General features: G+C 46.8%; 2 protein-coding genes and 1 long non-coding RNA gene across 3 annotated transcripts in view; 1 reads left to right on the top strand and 2 right to left on the bottom strand.

The window, feature by feature from the left end:
- Positions 1 to 4266, bottom strand: part of RRBP1 (ribosome binding protein 1) — a 40299-nt gene extending 36033 nt beyond the window's left edge. Inside the window, exons 1-2 of the mRNA XM_079983498.1 lie at positions 4147 to 4266; positions 1316 to 1969 (exon numbers count right to left, since the gene is read on the bottom strand). Coding sequence (XP_079839624.1) covers positions 1316 to 1949 — 634 coding nt within the window. The 5' untranslated portion in view covers positions 1950 to 1969; positions 4147 to 4266. The remainder of the gene's footprint in view (positions 1 to 1315; positions 1970 to 4146) is intronic.
- On the top strand, positions 111 to 15378 carry LOC307220089. The gene is made up of 2 exons (XR_013840705.1): positions 111 to 370; positions 15239 to 15378. It is a non-coding gene; the product is annotated as an uncharacterized lncRNA (long non-coding RNA).
- Positions 6648 to 15057, bottom strand: BANF2 (BANF family member 2). Its single transcript, XM_079983715.1, has 3 exons — positions 14196 to 15057; positions 8469 to 8597; positions 6648 to 6950 (listed from the first exon to the last, which is right to left on the bottom strand). The coding sequence occupies exons 2-3, from the start codon at positions 8592 to 8594 to the stop codon at positions 6804 to 6806; spliced, it is 273 nt and encodes a 90-aa protein (XP_079839841.1). The 5' UTR covers positions 8595 to 8597; positions 14196 to 15057; the 3' UTR covers positions 6648 to 6803.
- Positions 15379 to 15503: the final 125 nt, after the last annotated feature.

The following is a 15503-nucleotide window of genomic DNA, read 5'->3' as shown; positions in this document are numbered from 1 at the left end:
CAACAGCAACAACAAAAATGACAGTCTACCCAAAAAATGAGGGACGCGGGTGGCGCTGTGGGTTAAACCACAGAGTCTAGGGCTTACCGATAGGAAGGTCGGCAGTTTGAATCCCCGCGACGGGGTGAGCTCCTGTTGCTCGGTCCCTGCTCCTGCCAACCTAGCAGTTCGAAAGCACATCAAAGTGCAAGTAGATAAATAGGTACCGCTCCGGCGGGAAGGCAAACGGCGTTTCCGTGCGCTGCTCTGGTTCGCCAGAAGCGGCTTAGTCATGCTGGCCACATGACGCGGAAGCTGTACGCCGGCTCCCTCGGCCAATAAAGTGAGATGAGCTCCGCAACCCCAGAGTCGACCACGACTGGACCTAATGGTCAGGGGTCCCTTTACCTTTACCCCCAAAATGTGAGAAATTTACCACTACTTTTTTCTGCTTACAGTTACATTTCCCCAGCCTTGCAACAAGTCTACTCGCTGAAGTTACAAACCCAGTAAAAATGTAATAAGCTGACTATCACACAGGCATCGTGTGGTTTGGAAGAAAATGAAAAACCTTTTGTAACTGCTGGTCTCCTGCCAAAAGTAACCATGCCTTTCAATGGATCAATACAGAAATGAGACAACCCATTTCGTAAGGGGGGGGCAGAGGAAATGTCCTGGCCAAACATATGAAGTCTATGAAGGAGCGGACAGAAAAATCCATAAAAAATACTACCACCACCCCATTTTTCATTTTTTTCCAATATAAGTTGGGGGGGGGGTATTAAAGGCGAAGTCGTATGAAATATTTTCTTTTCTTGAGTAAGTGAAAAGCTTTTCAAAGCAACTTTTACTCCCTCAAAGTGTGTAGTACCAATATTTTTGTGTAAGATAAACTAGCACATTACAGGATGATTTCTGGGTATGCAACACTCAGAGCTCAGATACATTTTTCTACCTTGAGGGTGCTGCCTTCTTCACGAGAAAAGTATACAGGGCCTTCACCTTTCTTGCGAATTTTGTTCTGCTGCAATAATTAGCTGCCTTCAATTATGGAATTTATTTTCCTTGGAGATAATCACCATTTATTATTTTATACCAAGCACTATTCTGGCCATCAAAAGACTTAACAAAGATAAAGTGTGAGCATCTGGAAACTATGAAAAGTGGCTTTGGGTGGCCAGGAAAAGTAGGGAGAAGGAAAGATAAGAGTTTAATTGCCTCGGATTTTGTGAGTAGCTTACCCACCTTAAACCTTTGGGAATGGGAGAGATATTAATTAATTTAATATACATATATACGGTAAGTACACATGTGTGATTTACAGCAATTGACTTACTTGATTCCTTTTTCTTTGGGGCAATGGATTTCTTGTTGGAAGCGCCGTCGTGCCTCTGTTCCTCTCTGTTTCTAAGTTCTTGGGGTTTTTTGACACTCATGGAATTAGTTAAGGGAGCATTCTGTTGAGCCGCAGCTAGTGGAGCAGCAGCTACTGACACTTCCTTGGAAACCACGTCAGAAACCAGATCTTTCGAAGCAGTTATTGGTGGAGAAGACGCTGCCAGGCTGGGAACCGACTCTACCTTCCCCACTTTCTTCTCCTTCTTCTTCTTGTCTTTGGGAGAGAGGGTTGGCTTTTCCTCAGGAGCTGGAAGAGACACAACGGGTGCCTCAAAGACTGGTTCAGGGCTTCCATCAGAAGTGTCCAGACCTGCGTCTGGCTCCAGCACCCCATTGGGTTTCTCCTCCTTTTTCTTTGCCCTTCCTTTTTTCTCAGCAGGCTTCTCTTTCTTCTTCTTCTCCACCTTGTGGTGGCTGGCTTTCTCTAGCTCCTTGCGCTGCTTTGCCAAAGCTTCTTCGAAAGACGTCTCCTTCATGGAAAAGGTGGACACCAGGAATATCCCAACTGCTGAGACCAGCATGAATCCTCCAAAGACCATGACGCCCAGGGTCTGAGGGTCATAAAAATCCATTCTTGCTCTGTAGTCTTAACCTGCAAAACAAAGTCAGAAAGTTAATGCTGAGCTAGAAGGATGTTTGCAGATGCCTGTTTACATAGCAGAATGGCCAGCTTGCACAGCTGACCTAGAAGCATTCTCAGAAGCGACCTAGGCAGAGTGTACTCAGAGTAGAATTCTACTCAAGACTAGCTTGTGGCGTTCCTTGGAAGTCAAACAGAATCCGTACCTTGGAAGTCAAACAGAATCCGTTCCGAAAGTCTGTTCGACTTCCAAAACATTTGGAAATCAAAGCAGGGCTTCTGATTGGCTGCAGGAAGCTTCCGTAGCCAATCGGAAGCCATGGAAGCCCCATCGGACGTTTGGCTTCCAAAAATAGTTCGCAAACTGGAACTATTCAGGAGCCAGAATGTTCAAGAACTAAGCTGTTCGAAAACCAAGGTATAACTGTACAACTAGAAGTTTTGAACAACGGCAACAAGGTGCTCCTACTAAGAGAATAATTAGAATTAAACCAGCAATCACATTCGATAAATGCCGAATTACATGATCTGGACAGGATTGTGTTCCCTCTGAAGGTGCAGGTACAAAGTATAGGGCTGCTTATAGATTCCATTTTGTTACTGGAGACCCGGGTGGCTTTGGTCGTTAGGAGCGTTTTTAAATCAGTTTCAGCTGATAGAACAGCGCTGGCCATTACTGGACCAGGATAGCTTGACCAAAATAGTTCAGGCATGGCTGAAATGCTTTCAACGTGGGAGCTTCCCTTGTGCTTTGTCTGGAAAACAGTGCAGAGCAACTGGTGGCAGGAGCGGGACACATATCGGGCAACAGTTATGGCATGGATCAAATTTTGCAGAAGCCCAGGGAAGATAAATAGCTTCTCCAGCAGGGGTTAAAGGAACTCTCTCGTTCTCTGGAATTTAAATAAACATTCAGCAAGAGTCATTTCATTAACAACACAATATGGAAGTTAGTTTGTCCCTGAAGAGGCCAAGGAAGCATTTAACAGTTTTAATAGAAGTATAGTAGAATCTGAAAGTTAGGAGGGACCCCTGGGGTCATCTAGTCCAACCCCCTGCCATGCAGGAATCCCAGCTAAAGCATTCCTGACAGATGGTCACCCAACTTCTGCTTAAAAACATCCAAGGAAGAAGAGTCCACTGCCTCCAAAGGGAGTCATTTCCACAAACAGGATGCTGTGCAACCCCACGAGGGTAGCAACCAGCAACACTGCAACATCCACACTGAAACAGCCACTGCCCTGCAAAAGTGGAGAGGGCGGGGAGGCAGTTGGTTTCAGCCAAAGGCTTGCAACAGAGCAAGCAAGCAGAGAGTCCAGCCCAGTCGGTGGAGAGGTGACAGCGAAGAGCAGGAGGGGAGCGGCTACAAAAAAATCTGCAGCCGTGGCGTCGAGGCCGCTGCCCTCTGACCGAGGGACACGAGCCAGCAAGGCGTGCGCAAAACTGCGCGGCACCAACCGTGGGTCACAAGAGGAGCTTTGGTGAAGTAGAGGAGCCTGCTGCAGGACTGCAGGGGAGACGCAGCGTGGGTTTCCTTCCCCAAAGACGCAGTTATCCCCGACGACCAAGCGGGCGGCGATCTCCCTCCTGCTGCGCTGCGGAGGAGAAGCGCCCGAGCCCTCGAAGTTGGGGCTGAAGGGGCGATCACCGGTCCGGGACTCTCCGGCCGGCTGCGGCAGCTCGGGCGGTGGAAGGCCCGGCTGGGAGCCCCCCGACGGCTGCGGAGAGGGCAGCAGCGGGAGGAGCCCGCAGGACTCGGCGCCAGGCTCCTCCTCCCCGCCGGAGAGCAAGACACGTCGCCACTCGGGCCCGTCGGGGGGGTCCAGGGTCCGGCCGCCGGGCCGAGGGCGAAAGAGAGCCCCGCGCACGTCGGGGCGGCCCTCGCAGCCGAGTCCGGAGGGACTCGGTTGCAGCGAGGACGCCGCTTCGCCCCGCTCCTTCCTTCCAGCCTCCTGCTCGACGCCCCGCTCGGGCGCTCCAGCCGGCAGCCTTCCCCTTCTTCTCCCTCTCGGGGCCGTCGGGGGACGCATCCCCGCGGCCGCGGAGCCGCCCGCCCCGCGAGGTCTCCCGTTCTTGCGCGGCATCCCTGGAGGGGCCGAGCGGGGCTCCTGCTCGCAGCCGTCCGACGGGCGCCCGAGACGGCTGCTGTCGCTCGCGGACGGAGCGCGCTCCCGGCTCGCCGCGCTCACCTCGCTCCGCTGCTGGCTCTCCCGCGCTCCCTCCTGCCGCGGGCGCGCTGAAGTCGTGGCACTTTCCTCCGAGAACCTCCCCAGCGCGGCCGCCGCGAGGATCCCCGCCCCGTCGCCGGCGCCGAAGGAGGTTCCCGGGCTGCGGTTGGTGTCCGGCCCGCCAGTCAAAGGCGCTCCGGCCCAGTGGGGAGACCCGCGGCTCGGAAGTCCGCCCGAGGGGAGGGCAGCCCAGCCCAGCCCAGCCCAGCGCGAAGGAGGCGGCTGCCCGGGACGGAGAAGGAAAGGGGCGGCACGGACCCGGGCCGATCGCCGCCTCCACCGACCTCCGAAGGGGTCTGAGCCAGGCAGGCAGCCGAGGGAGCCGGCCGCCCCGACGCTCTCGTCTCCCGGTGCCGAGAAGCCGGCTCCCACGGTGGTCTTCACGGACCCCTTGGTCCCAGCACGCGTGTTGCTCTTGCGCGTTCACACAGCGAGCCACGTTTCCCCAGTTGCACGTGGGGATTGAAAACAGACTTGCGGGGGGAGGCAAAGGCTTTCGATTGTTCTCAGGATTCTTTAGTGCGCGGTGGGGGGAAACGCCCAGGGACCCCAACATTTGTGGTTGTTGTTGTTTAGTCGTGTCCGCCTCTTCTTGACCCCCTGGACCAGAGCACGCCAGGCACTCCTGTCATAGCTGTCAACGTGTCCCCCTTTTTAAAGGGAAATTCCCTTATTCCGAATAGGATTCCTCGCAAGAAAAGGGAAAAGTTGACAGCTATGACTCCCGTCTTCCACTGCCTCCCGCAGTTTGGTCAAACTCATGCTGGTAGCTTGGAGAGCACTGTCCAGACATCTCGTCCTCTGCGTCCCCTTCTCCTTGTGCCCTCCATCTTTCCCAATATCAGGGTCTTTTCCAGGGAGTCTTCTCTTCTCCTGAGGTGGCCAAAGTATTGGAGCCTCAGCTTCAGGATCTGTCCTTCCAGTGAGCACTCAGGGCTGATTTCCTTCAGAATGGAGAGGTTTGATCTTCTTGCAGTCCATGGGACTCTCAAGAGTCTCCTCCAGCACCATAATTCAAAAGCATCCATTCTTCAGCGATCAGCCTTCTTCATGGTCCAGCTCTCACTTCTATACATCACTACTGGGAAAACCATAATTTAAACTATATGGACCTTTGTCGGCAAGGGGCCCCCAACATATTGGTACCTAATGCCTAAGTTGAGTAGGCCAGCAAACCCTCCCACCCCCAGCACCTTAGTAGATCGATAAACCTGCCCTGAGGCTGGAAAAAGCTTCCCAGGAGGTAGAAGCCTTTCAGGTCTAGTTGTGGCGCTGTGACAGGAAGCTAATGGGTAGCCAGTGCAATGGGGCCAAGGTTGGCACGATAGACTCAAATACCCCAGCCAGAACCTGGCTGCTACAGTCTACACCTGGGTTTCCCAAACTTGGGTCTCCAGCAGTTTTCGGACTTAAGCTCCCATCATCCCTAGGTAGCAGGACCAGTGGTCGGGGATGATGGGAATTGTAGTCCCCCAATAGCTGGAGTCCCAAGTTTGGGAAACCCTGGCACCTCCGCAGTTTCAGAACCATCTTCAAAGGCAGCAATCTAACCAAGAGGCTACCAGAGCATAGTCAACAGAAGTTAGGCTGTCCCTGATCAGATGGGGCACAGTTGGGCCACCAGCTGGAGAGGATGGATCCCCCGCTACTGAGGCTATCTGAGCCTCAAGCAACACCAGTGGATCCAGAAGGATCCTCACGCTATGCACCTGCTACTTCAGAGGGAGTGCAGCCGTGACAGTTGTTGTGCGGATTGAGCTTCAGTTCATTGGCACTCATCTGAATCCATGCATGGGGCCATTCCTCTTGCAGAAGCAAAGGAGGAAGGAACTTTTCAGTGTTTTGTGGTTTAATGTAAGTTTAATGTTCATGGTTTGTTAAACTTTTAAATATATAAACATAAAAGTTCATTTGTAAATGAATTCTCTTAAAAGGGGGAATTCCTAACTTCTCCCTGCTAATTTTACACAGAAAGGTGAAACTTATTCATACCAGTTGGTGCTGAGAAGGGAGGGGGAGAAAGTCAATTCAATTCACATTTAAACTTAACAAATTTGCATTCTCTGAAATAACAGCTAAACCAAAACATAGCCATCCTTCAAATTTTGCACTTCTCCAAATTATGTGATGCATTTCTCCAGTCAAGTAATGTGTATAGAAATGTTGGAATAAAGTATGCTTTTATTTGTGAAAACATACCAAAATGCATAGTATTAGGGAAACTGCCTGAAAAAAATGTGTATATTAGCCAAAACTGCATGCAGCATTCCTTTTTAAAGTCTCCAAAAACTACTACTGTGCTCCATGTTTGTGGCTCCTTTGCTGTGTTCTTGCATCTCTTGGGGGGAATGTCCCATTTTTAAGCATGTTTAGTGAGTTTTAGATTTGTTAACCATTGTAATTTTTTTAAAAAATAAAAAGTTGTATATAAATGATTTAAAATAAAGTCCCAGCTGGATAGATAAATGCTTCATTGGTTTAATAACATCATGACTGCAAGAAATCATTGGTTTCAGGTCCGTGAGGGGGAAGAGGTTGTTGTTTTGAAGTGTGTGTGTGTGTGTGTGTGTGTGTGTGTGTGTGTGTGTGTGTTTGGGGCGTGGAGGATCCCTGTGATTCTACAGGAATGTGAGACACCACTCCAAGAGGCAGAGGGCACAGCGCTCAGCCTGGTAGCTGCTGGCTCCATAGGATAACTTCAGCCACTTTTGAAATGTAGCACATTCCTTCTTCAAGAGGAGAAACTGGCCCAGGAGGATATATGCCTGGAAGGAAAATCAGGAAGCAGAATTAGGATTTTCCGCCAGTAGCAAGAAAAGCAGGCCTGAAATGAATGTTGAAATAAACAGAGGGGGAAATGTGGCAAATCTGAATTTTGTCATTTGGAATTTGAGATTGAAATTTGAGCCCAAACATTCAATTTTCAACACTTGGGTTTTTTTGTTGAACCCACCCCCCTTCTGACGGGGGTGGGTGGGGTCAGTTTATTACCCATTCAGCTTTTCGGAATGGTTAGCTGAATAATGAAATCATTACAAAGTTTAACGATGGGCTTCCTAGTATGTTCAGTTCAGCCAAATGTGGATGAAACATTTGTCAGATATTCAATATCAGCACCCACAGTGGATAATTTTGAGGGAAATGTAAGGGCCAAACTACGGTAGTTTTAGCCTGAAAGCTAGACTGGGTTCACAGAGGAGGCAGTGCACGATTGCACTTTAAACACTGTCATCAAACTGAGAGCCAAGTCCAGTTCAGATGTTCTGAACGGGGCTTAAGTAAACACGCAAGGAAGAGAGACAGAGGAACTAGCACTGTCCTCGATCCTCATCGCCCTCCATGGGTTCAAAGGTGGCTGTGTGTAGCGGGAAAGCTCCTGTACTCACAGAGGCCACTGGGCATTTTGAAATCCTGGAAAACCAGGGCTTCAAAACATGGAAACCTCTACTGGAGTCCTTTCCCTTGGAGACAATCACCCTGGAACATGCAGAAGGTGACTGGGATGAGAGACAGGGCTAGCACACTTGTGCATACTCTGTCTTCCTGTGTGCTTCCCTAAGCCCCGTTTGGAACACCTGAGCTCCAGCTGTTTTTGGCATCTGGCAACTGGGGAGATCAACGCCGCCATGCTCCATGGATGCAGAAAACCTGGGATCTCTTAACTGCTTGGCCAGAGGTTACAAATATAAAGTTTTCCATCTGGCAAGGAAGTCAAGTTGGCAATGTATGGAAAGTGGCCCTGCAGTTCCATCTCCCATCTTGTGTGACCACTGGCAAGACATAAGACACAAGACTCCCTGCCTTTCAGACTCTATCTGTCATAATGTCCGCTTTGAAACTGGTCAGGAATGATCTAGCACTGGGGGCAAGGCAGGGCTTCAACAGAGGTCTTTTGGGGCAACATTTCATTGGATTGTGGATAATGTGTCTGCACAACAGAAGTCCTTAACAAAAGTCCTAATAGTCACAACCAGAATGGAACGGGGTAGAAGATAGAAGGACACCACCTCATTATAATCCATCTGTGAAAGATTTGTTTTTGAAGTGTGTTCAATTAGCAAAAATGGACACATTGACAGACCTGGTCTATAAAAGCAATGGTATCTTGTATAATACAAAATTTGCATAATGGTGGTCAGGCTTTGTGAACAATTGCAACACAAATGTCAGAAATAGCAGGTTTCAAAGACATTTCTTTATGTGAATATGATTTAGGTAAATCATGAATTACGTGGGTTAATAAATAAAAAGTGCTGTGGGGCATAAAGCATTAAAACAATTACCTTGTCAAAGCCCTTTGCCGCTAGTTTTGCTCCAAGCTCCTCATTTATGCCATCAACTACTATAATAGGTTTGTCACCCATAGGCTCAGATACAAAGTCCTGGAATTTCCTGCTTCTGATAGCCATTATCTAGAACAGTAGTACAAGAGGAGGAGGCAAGACAGAGGAGTTATAATAGAATATAAATGAAAATCGCCGAAGAATTGATGCTTTTGAATTATGGTGCTGGAGGAGACTCTTGAGAGTCCCATGGACTGCAAGAAGATCAAACCTCTCCATTCTGAAGGAAATCAGCCCTGAGTGCTCACTGGAAGGACAGATTGTGAAGCTGAGGCTCCAGTACTTTGGCCACCTCATGAGAAGAGAAGACTCCCTGGAGAAAACCCTGATGTTGGGAAAGATGGAGGGCACAAGGAGAAGGGGGCGACAGAGGATGAGATGGTTGGATAGTGTTTTCGAGGTTACCAGCATGAGTCTGACCAAGCTGCGGGGGGCAGTGGAGGACAGGAGTGCCTGGCGTTCTCTGGTCCATGGGGTCACGAAGAGTCGGACACGACTAAACGACTAAACAACAAACAATAAATGAAAATATAAAGAATAAGGATCCCCAGAAGTATTGAGTATACCTGCCCAGGGGTGGATATCTGCTGGGGAAACCTCCTTAGACTTCCACCACCAAGTGATAGACATGGGGAGTGGACCTTGTCCATAGCAGTGTCTCAGCACTGGAATTCCTTCTCCCTTGAGAAGGACGCAATTCCTCTGCATTGATGGTATTCCAATGCCTTTTTAAACCATGGCTACTGACAAAGGTATTGTTTTGTGGGGGGACACGCCACAAATAGATTCCATTAAGCATCACCCCAAGTGTGGGTGGGAAATGGATTTAAACTGAAAGTGCTCATATGTGAATAAAAGTGCACATGGAAAAATTGAATCTGTACAACGCACACGTGCCTTAATAAGCTTGGTGCCTACCAGGGTTGATAAAAAAAAATATTTCTTTTAGAAAAATAAAAAAAAATCAATTAAAAAAATTAAATTGCATTTTTTAAAACAAAATGCTTTTGGAGGAAAAATCTTTCTAAAGATAGTTTTCTATTTAAGTTACATTATAGTCCAAAGGCAATTCATCAGGAAATAAGGATTTGTTTTTAATTATGTAGCATGAGGCTTTATATGCAATGTTTAATTTTTTTGGTAAATTAATTCCATTAATCCGTTCACAATGTCATGTGCTTCCAGAGGTTTCTGTAAGATTATTTGGGACAGTTCTTCTAACGAGAAGATATTATCACAGATGCTTGTTTTTGCAGTTCTCAAAAGTGTGAGTTTGTGTCTGCAGAGATAAATGCCTTTTCTTCACAGGAAAAATATTATAAAATAAACATACAGAGTTGAGGGAAAAACTTTAATCCCATTGTTCCTTTGCAAATTTATATACACAGAATCAACCGCTTACCTCATAAATGCTAAATTCCAAGAGGTTCAGTTAATAGATTGTTTGGAGTGGAATAGATCTGCACAAGTAAAAGGTAAAGGTCCATTAGGTCCAGTCGTGGCTGACCCTGGGGTTGCGGTGCTCATCTCGCTTTATTGGCCAAGGGAGCAGGCGTACAGCTTCCGGGTGATGTGGTTAGCATGACTAAGCCACTTCTGGCAAACCAGAGCAGCGCACGGAAACGCCGTTTACCTTCCCGCCGGAGCGGTACCTATTTATCTACTTGCACTTTGACGTGCTTTTTAACTGCTAGGTTGGCAGGAGCTGGGACCAAGCAACGGGAGCTCACCCCGTCGCGGGGATTCAAACCTCCAACCTTCTGATCGGCAAGTCCTAGGCTCTGTGGTTTAACCCACAGTGCCACCTGCGTCCCTATCTGCACAAGTAGCTAAGTGAAAAGCAGTAAAAATGAAAGTGCAACCTTGTGAGCAGAATACTCCACGGGTCTTGGGATCTTTGTAGAATAATTATGCAAGTCAGTTCCATGTCTGTGCAACTCAGACTTGAGGCAAGTGCGGAAGGCGCTTCAGGGCTGGCAACCTTTTCCCAATTCCACTGGGTTCCAACAACTGCATTAACACTTACCTGTACAGAATAGGCACCTGAATGTAGAAGCAAATCCAAAGGGGTGGAAATAGTAACTGGGATCTGTAAGTCCTTGGCGAGACTTTGAAGTGCTTGCCAGTCAACTAATAACAGTTCACTGGTTCCAGGCCCTTCTCCCCAGGGCTTGCCTGACATTATTTTTTGGACAAAGTCTCTACCTCGAACTTTAGTCCTGCAGCAGGAATCTCTGAAGTTCTTTGCTCTAGTCCTTGGTCCCCCTTTTCCAGCTTTCTACCAGCCTGTTTCTACTCGGCCTGCTCTTTCTCCAAGCCCGTTCCAGCCTAGGCCTAAAAAATGTATCTCTCCTCCCCCCTCCCCTCTAGAAAAAGTACAGCAGGAAAGTTGTCCAAATATAAACAGTTAATTTATTAAACCTTGCAATAACTTCATAATTATCCCTCTATGCATTTCTAACAGCATAACCAAATCAGTGATTTTTGATATAACTGTAAAAACTACTCTGAATTTTTAAAATTCCAAATATGAAACCTTATACCAGCAAAAATGAGTCTTTCTGTAAAATAATGATTTACTGTAAAACAAGCCTTACTGACCACTGATTTAAATCGCTTTGATTTACATCAAATCCACCCAGGCTTAGTGTAGCTGTGACTGGGGAGCAACATGTCAACTCAAACACAAAAAGATAGCAGCAATGGCGAGAGTTCAGTATCTTTGGAACTTGGATCTTATTGCATACCAAAAAAAATTGTGATTTATTTTCCTGAGGGGACAGGGTGAGACTGAGGAATAATGCAGGATTTCAGCATGTGGATGCCAGGTGTATGCTACTTTACTGTATGCTTGTGAAACATGGACCACTTATAAACACCATCTCTAACTCCTCGATGGATTCCATCAACGGTGTCTCCGAAGTATTTGGGAAAACAGGTGAATTGATGCCAGTGTACTGGAAAAAGCAAAGATCACCAGTGTTGAAGCAATGATTCTTACATCAATTTTGTTGGACTGGTCATGTTCGGATGCCTGGTTATCATCTTCCAAAGCAGCTACTCTATTCCCAACTTTACAATGGAAAGCGAAATACAAAAGAGGTTTAAAGAGTCTATCAAGGCAAATCTTAAAAAATGTAGTATAAAGGTAAATGTAAAGGTACCCCTGCCCGTACGGGCCAGTCTTGACAGACTCTAGGGTTGTGCGCTCATCTCACTCTATAGGCCGGGAGCCAGCGCTGTCCGCAGACACTTCCGGGTCACGTGGCCAGCGTGACAAGCTGCATCTGGCGAGCCAGCGCAGCACACGGAACGCCGTTTACCTTCCCGCTGGTAAGTGGTCCCTATTTATCTACTTGCTCCCGGGGGTGCTTTCATACTGCTAGGTTGGCAGGCACTGGGAACGAACGACGGGAGCGCACCCCGCCACGGGGATTTGAACCGCCGACCATACGATCGACAAGTCCTAGGCGCTGAGGTTTTACCCACAGCGCCACCCACGTCCCTATTAAAAATGTAGTATAAACACTGACAATTGGGAAACAGTGGCCTGTGAGAGCTCCAATTGGAGAAGAGCCAATTCAGAATGAAATTCAGGATAAAAGGGAGAAACGTGCTAAGAGGGAGACACGCTTGGCAAACCTACACTGTGATCAACTCCCGCCCGGAAACCAATGTCCCCACTGTGGAAGGATGTGTGGATCCAGAACTGGCCTCCACAGTCACTTACAAACTCACCGTTAAAACTGTGTTCATGGAAGACAATCTTACTTGGCTACGAGGGATTGCCAAAGAAGAAGTATCCCTAGATGGACAGCCAGGATGCCCATTAAGAAACAGGAGAGTAGACCAGAGAGGTGGGATGCAAGTTTCTCAGAGGCCACGCCTTTCCAGGCTTCACCACCATTCAGGCACCAGCTCAGCCAGAAATAGTATGCCTGATCTGATTCGTCATAAATTTTTCTAGATGCAGTATTTACTTGTGTGCACACGCATATTCCCACACCCCTCATGACGCTTGCCAAGTTCCTGCCTGTGTGAGCACTGGACTGTATTTGTATTTATGGAGACAAGAGTGTTTACTCTGGTGCAACCGAATGCCCATTTCCCAACAACCAGAGTTGTTATGGAGGAGATGGAGAGATGTCTGCTAAGGTGGACCATAGAGCCCTATGCACAATACCAAATTTTGTACCAGCTAACCCTAATTCAGGAATATTTTTCTCTGCCATTTCCCCCTTCGCAGCCTCCCAACTCCCCCCCTTTTTTTTTTAGGTTTTGTGTTTCCATACAAAGGCTACAACTTCTGGTGCACTTGACAGCAAGCATATTGTACTTGGTAAGGCTTACATATGAGTAGACATACACATGATCAGGAAGCATGCTCATTATGTCACCTATAAGGTGTGTTTGTATATTTGTGTAAGTGGGTGTCTTATATATTTTACACTGTATCCCCAACAGTCACTTGAGGCTATTATCTATAGTGTACTATTATATTTGTGCTAAATTCTGCACCTGGTGTGTGTATATAAAGATCTCATTTTCATGCTCACAACAAGCCCTTCATTGTAGCTAACTGAGAGGAGGGGAAGAGAGAGACTGCCTCACGATGACATATGACTTCTTGTAAAATGTGTAAGATTTTACATTTATGTTATGATTTGTAGTCTTTTGTCCTAATCTTTTTAGATCTTTCACTGACAATTGACAAAAGGGTTCCTTGTGTTGTGCAATTGTGCCGTCACCACTACTGCTAGTTTGGATTGCAATGTCACAAGCAAGTACATGTTGTAAACAATAGTTCCTTGCATTCCTGGGAGGGAAAGGGAGAAATGGGATGCACCCAGTGTTGTCCAACATCTTTAATAAACATCTTGCACGAAGGACTAGATGGGATGCTCATCAGATTTGAAGGTGGCATCAAATTGGGATGGGTACCTCAGAAGATAGAATGGAGATTTGAGATGACCTTAGCAGATTGGAAAACTGGGCCAAAAGAAAGAAAATCAGTTTCAATAGGGGCAGATGTAGACAGGAATAACTAGCAGAACAAATCTAAGATATGGGACACCTAGCTAGACAGCAGTATATATGAAAAGGATCTAGGGGTCTTATTGGACCACAAGCTTAACATGAGACAACAGTGTAATGCAGTAGCAAAAAAAGGTATTGCAATTCTAGGCTGCATTAATAGAAGTCTAGTATCCAGATTGCTGGTGGCAAGAAAAAATAGGTGTGAAATGACAATTCCTGAATGCCAAGATCCAAGTTCCCTTTGGAGCAAGTTCTCTTTGGTGAGAGAACCCCAAGAGAGACTTAAAATATGCAGCAAAGCATGGAAATGTAAGCAGTTTGATGTCTAACGTATGCCCTTCTAAGTTCCTTCCCCTAGCATAGAAAAATACCACACATTTGGTAAGTTAAAAATGGTTTACTTACAAACTCACCAAAGGTCAGGTTCATGTGAGAGCCAGAGGCTCTTGGGATTCCAGTCTATCCCAGCTGTACCTGGAGATTCCAAGGACTGAATCTGGGGGGTTTGCTATGCAAAGCATGTGTTCTACACTGAGCCACAGTCCTTTCTCTGATTTGAAACCAGGTGTCATACTCTACTCGCTATGCTCTAGAGACAGTCAAGACACTCCACAGTAAGTTTTTGCTCACCTGCTTCTTTGGGTTATGTTAACTTGGTAGGCGCTGAAGTTGACCATCTCTGTAGTTCATGCAGCCCTGTTCACAAATGGATGGAAATGTGTGATTAGGTATGTAGCAGTAGCCATGGTGCTTGTATCTAGGTGCTGATGAACAGACAATGGTGTCTGGCCAGGAGATAGGATGCCTCAGATCTTAACTTCCCCATCTTTCGGGGGAGGGCATTACATTTTATTTACATTACAGAAAAATACAAAAACACACCCATTAAGTTATCATATAGAGACGTGAGTTATCATATAGAGAAATGATGAAAATGATTGAGTTTATTGTTCCAAAATAATACAAACAGCAACCATTTACAGGGGGGGGGGGGGAAATCTGCTCCAATGGAGTTTGATTAAATATCAGACATTGGCCCCAGAAACAGACTTTCATTTAGTGCAGATGACAGGTAACTGGTATAATATCACCAGGAGGGTAGACTCAACTCAATGGCTTCAATTTACATGAAAGGAGATTTCCAACTAAACATCAGGAAAAACTTTCTGACATTAAGAGCTGTTCAACATTAGAACAGGGAAGTTGTGTACTCCCCTGGTGACATACCAATGTAGTTTCCAAGCCATCAATTAATTCATTTTGCTGCTGTTGTGGAGTAAGGCTTCTTGTGATTAGGAAGTATCCTGGCAAACCTATGAATTACTATGACTTTATTGAACAGTAATCATTCGGGTGGCGCCGTGGGTTAAACCACAGAACCTAGAACTTGCCGATCAGAAGGTCAGCGGTTTGAATCACCGCGACGGGGTGAGCTCCCGTTGCTCAGTCCCTGCTCCTGCCAACCTAGCAGTTCGAAAGCACGTCAAAGTGCAAGTAGAGGTACCGCTCCGGCGGGAAGGTAAACGGCATTTCTGTGCGCTGCTCTGGTTCGCCAGAAGCAGCTTAGTCATGCTGGCCACATGACCCAGAAGCTGTACACTGGTTCCCTCAGCCAATAAAGCGAGATGAGCGCCGCAACCCCAGAGTCGGCCATGACTGGACCTAATGGTCAGGGGTCCCCTTTACCTAATCATTGTTTCAATTTATTATTGTGATTTCAATGTTTGTTTGTTTTTTAATGTTATTGTGGTTATTGTGAGCCACCTTTGTTGTTGGAAAAGTGGAATACAATTATTAAATCAAATCAAATAAACTCATATTTTTCTGTTGCAATACTAAGTCGGTTCAGCCAGTGGAACGAGGGTTAGACTGCACATTTCAATATGAAAAATAGCCGTGGAACATAGATGCCTATTACTGTTGCAAGAGCAAAGAAGA

The sequence above is a fragment of the Podarcis cretensis genome, assembly GCF_951804945.1.
Source record: "Podarcis cretensis genome assembly, chromosome: 7".
NCBI lineage: Eukaryota > Metazoa > Chordata > Lepidosauria > Squamata > Lacertidae > Podarcis > Podarcis cretensis.
The sequence above is the reverse complement of the archived record's forward strand: the minus strand, read 5'-3'. Positions and strand labels throughout refer to the sequence as shown.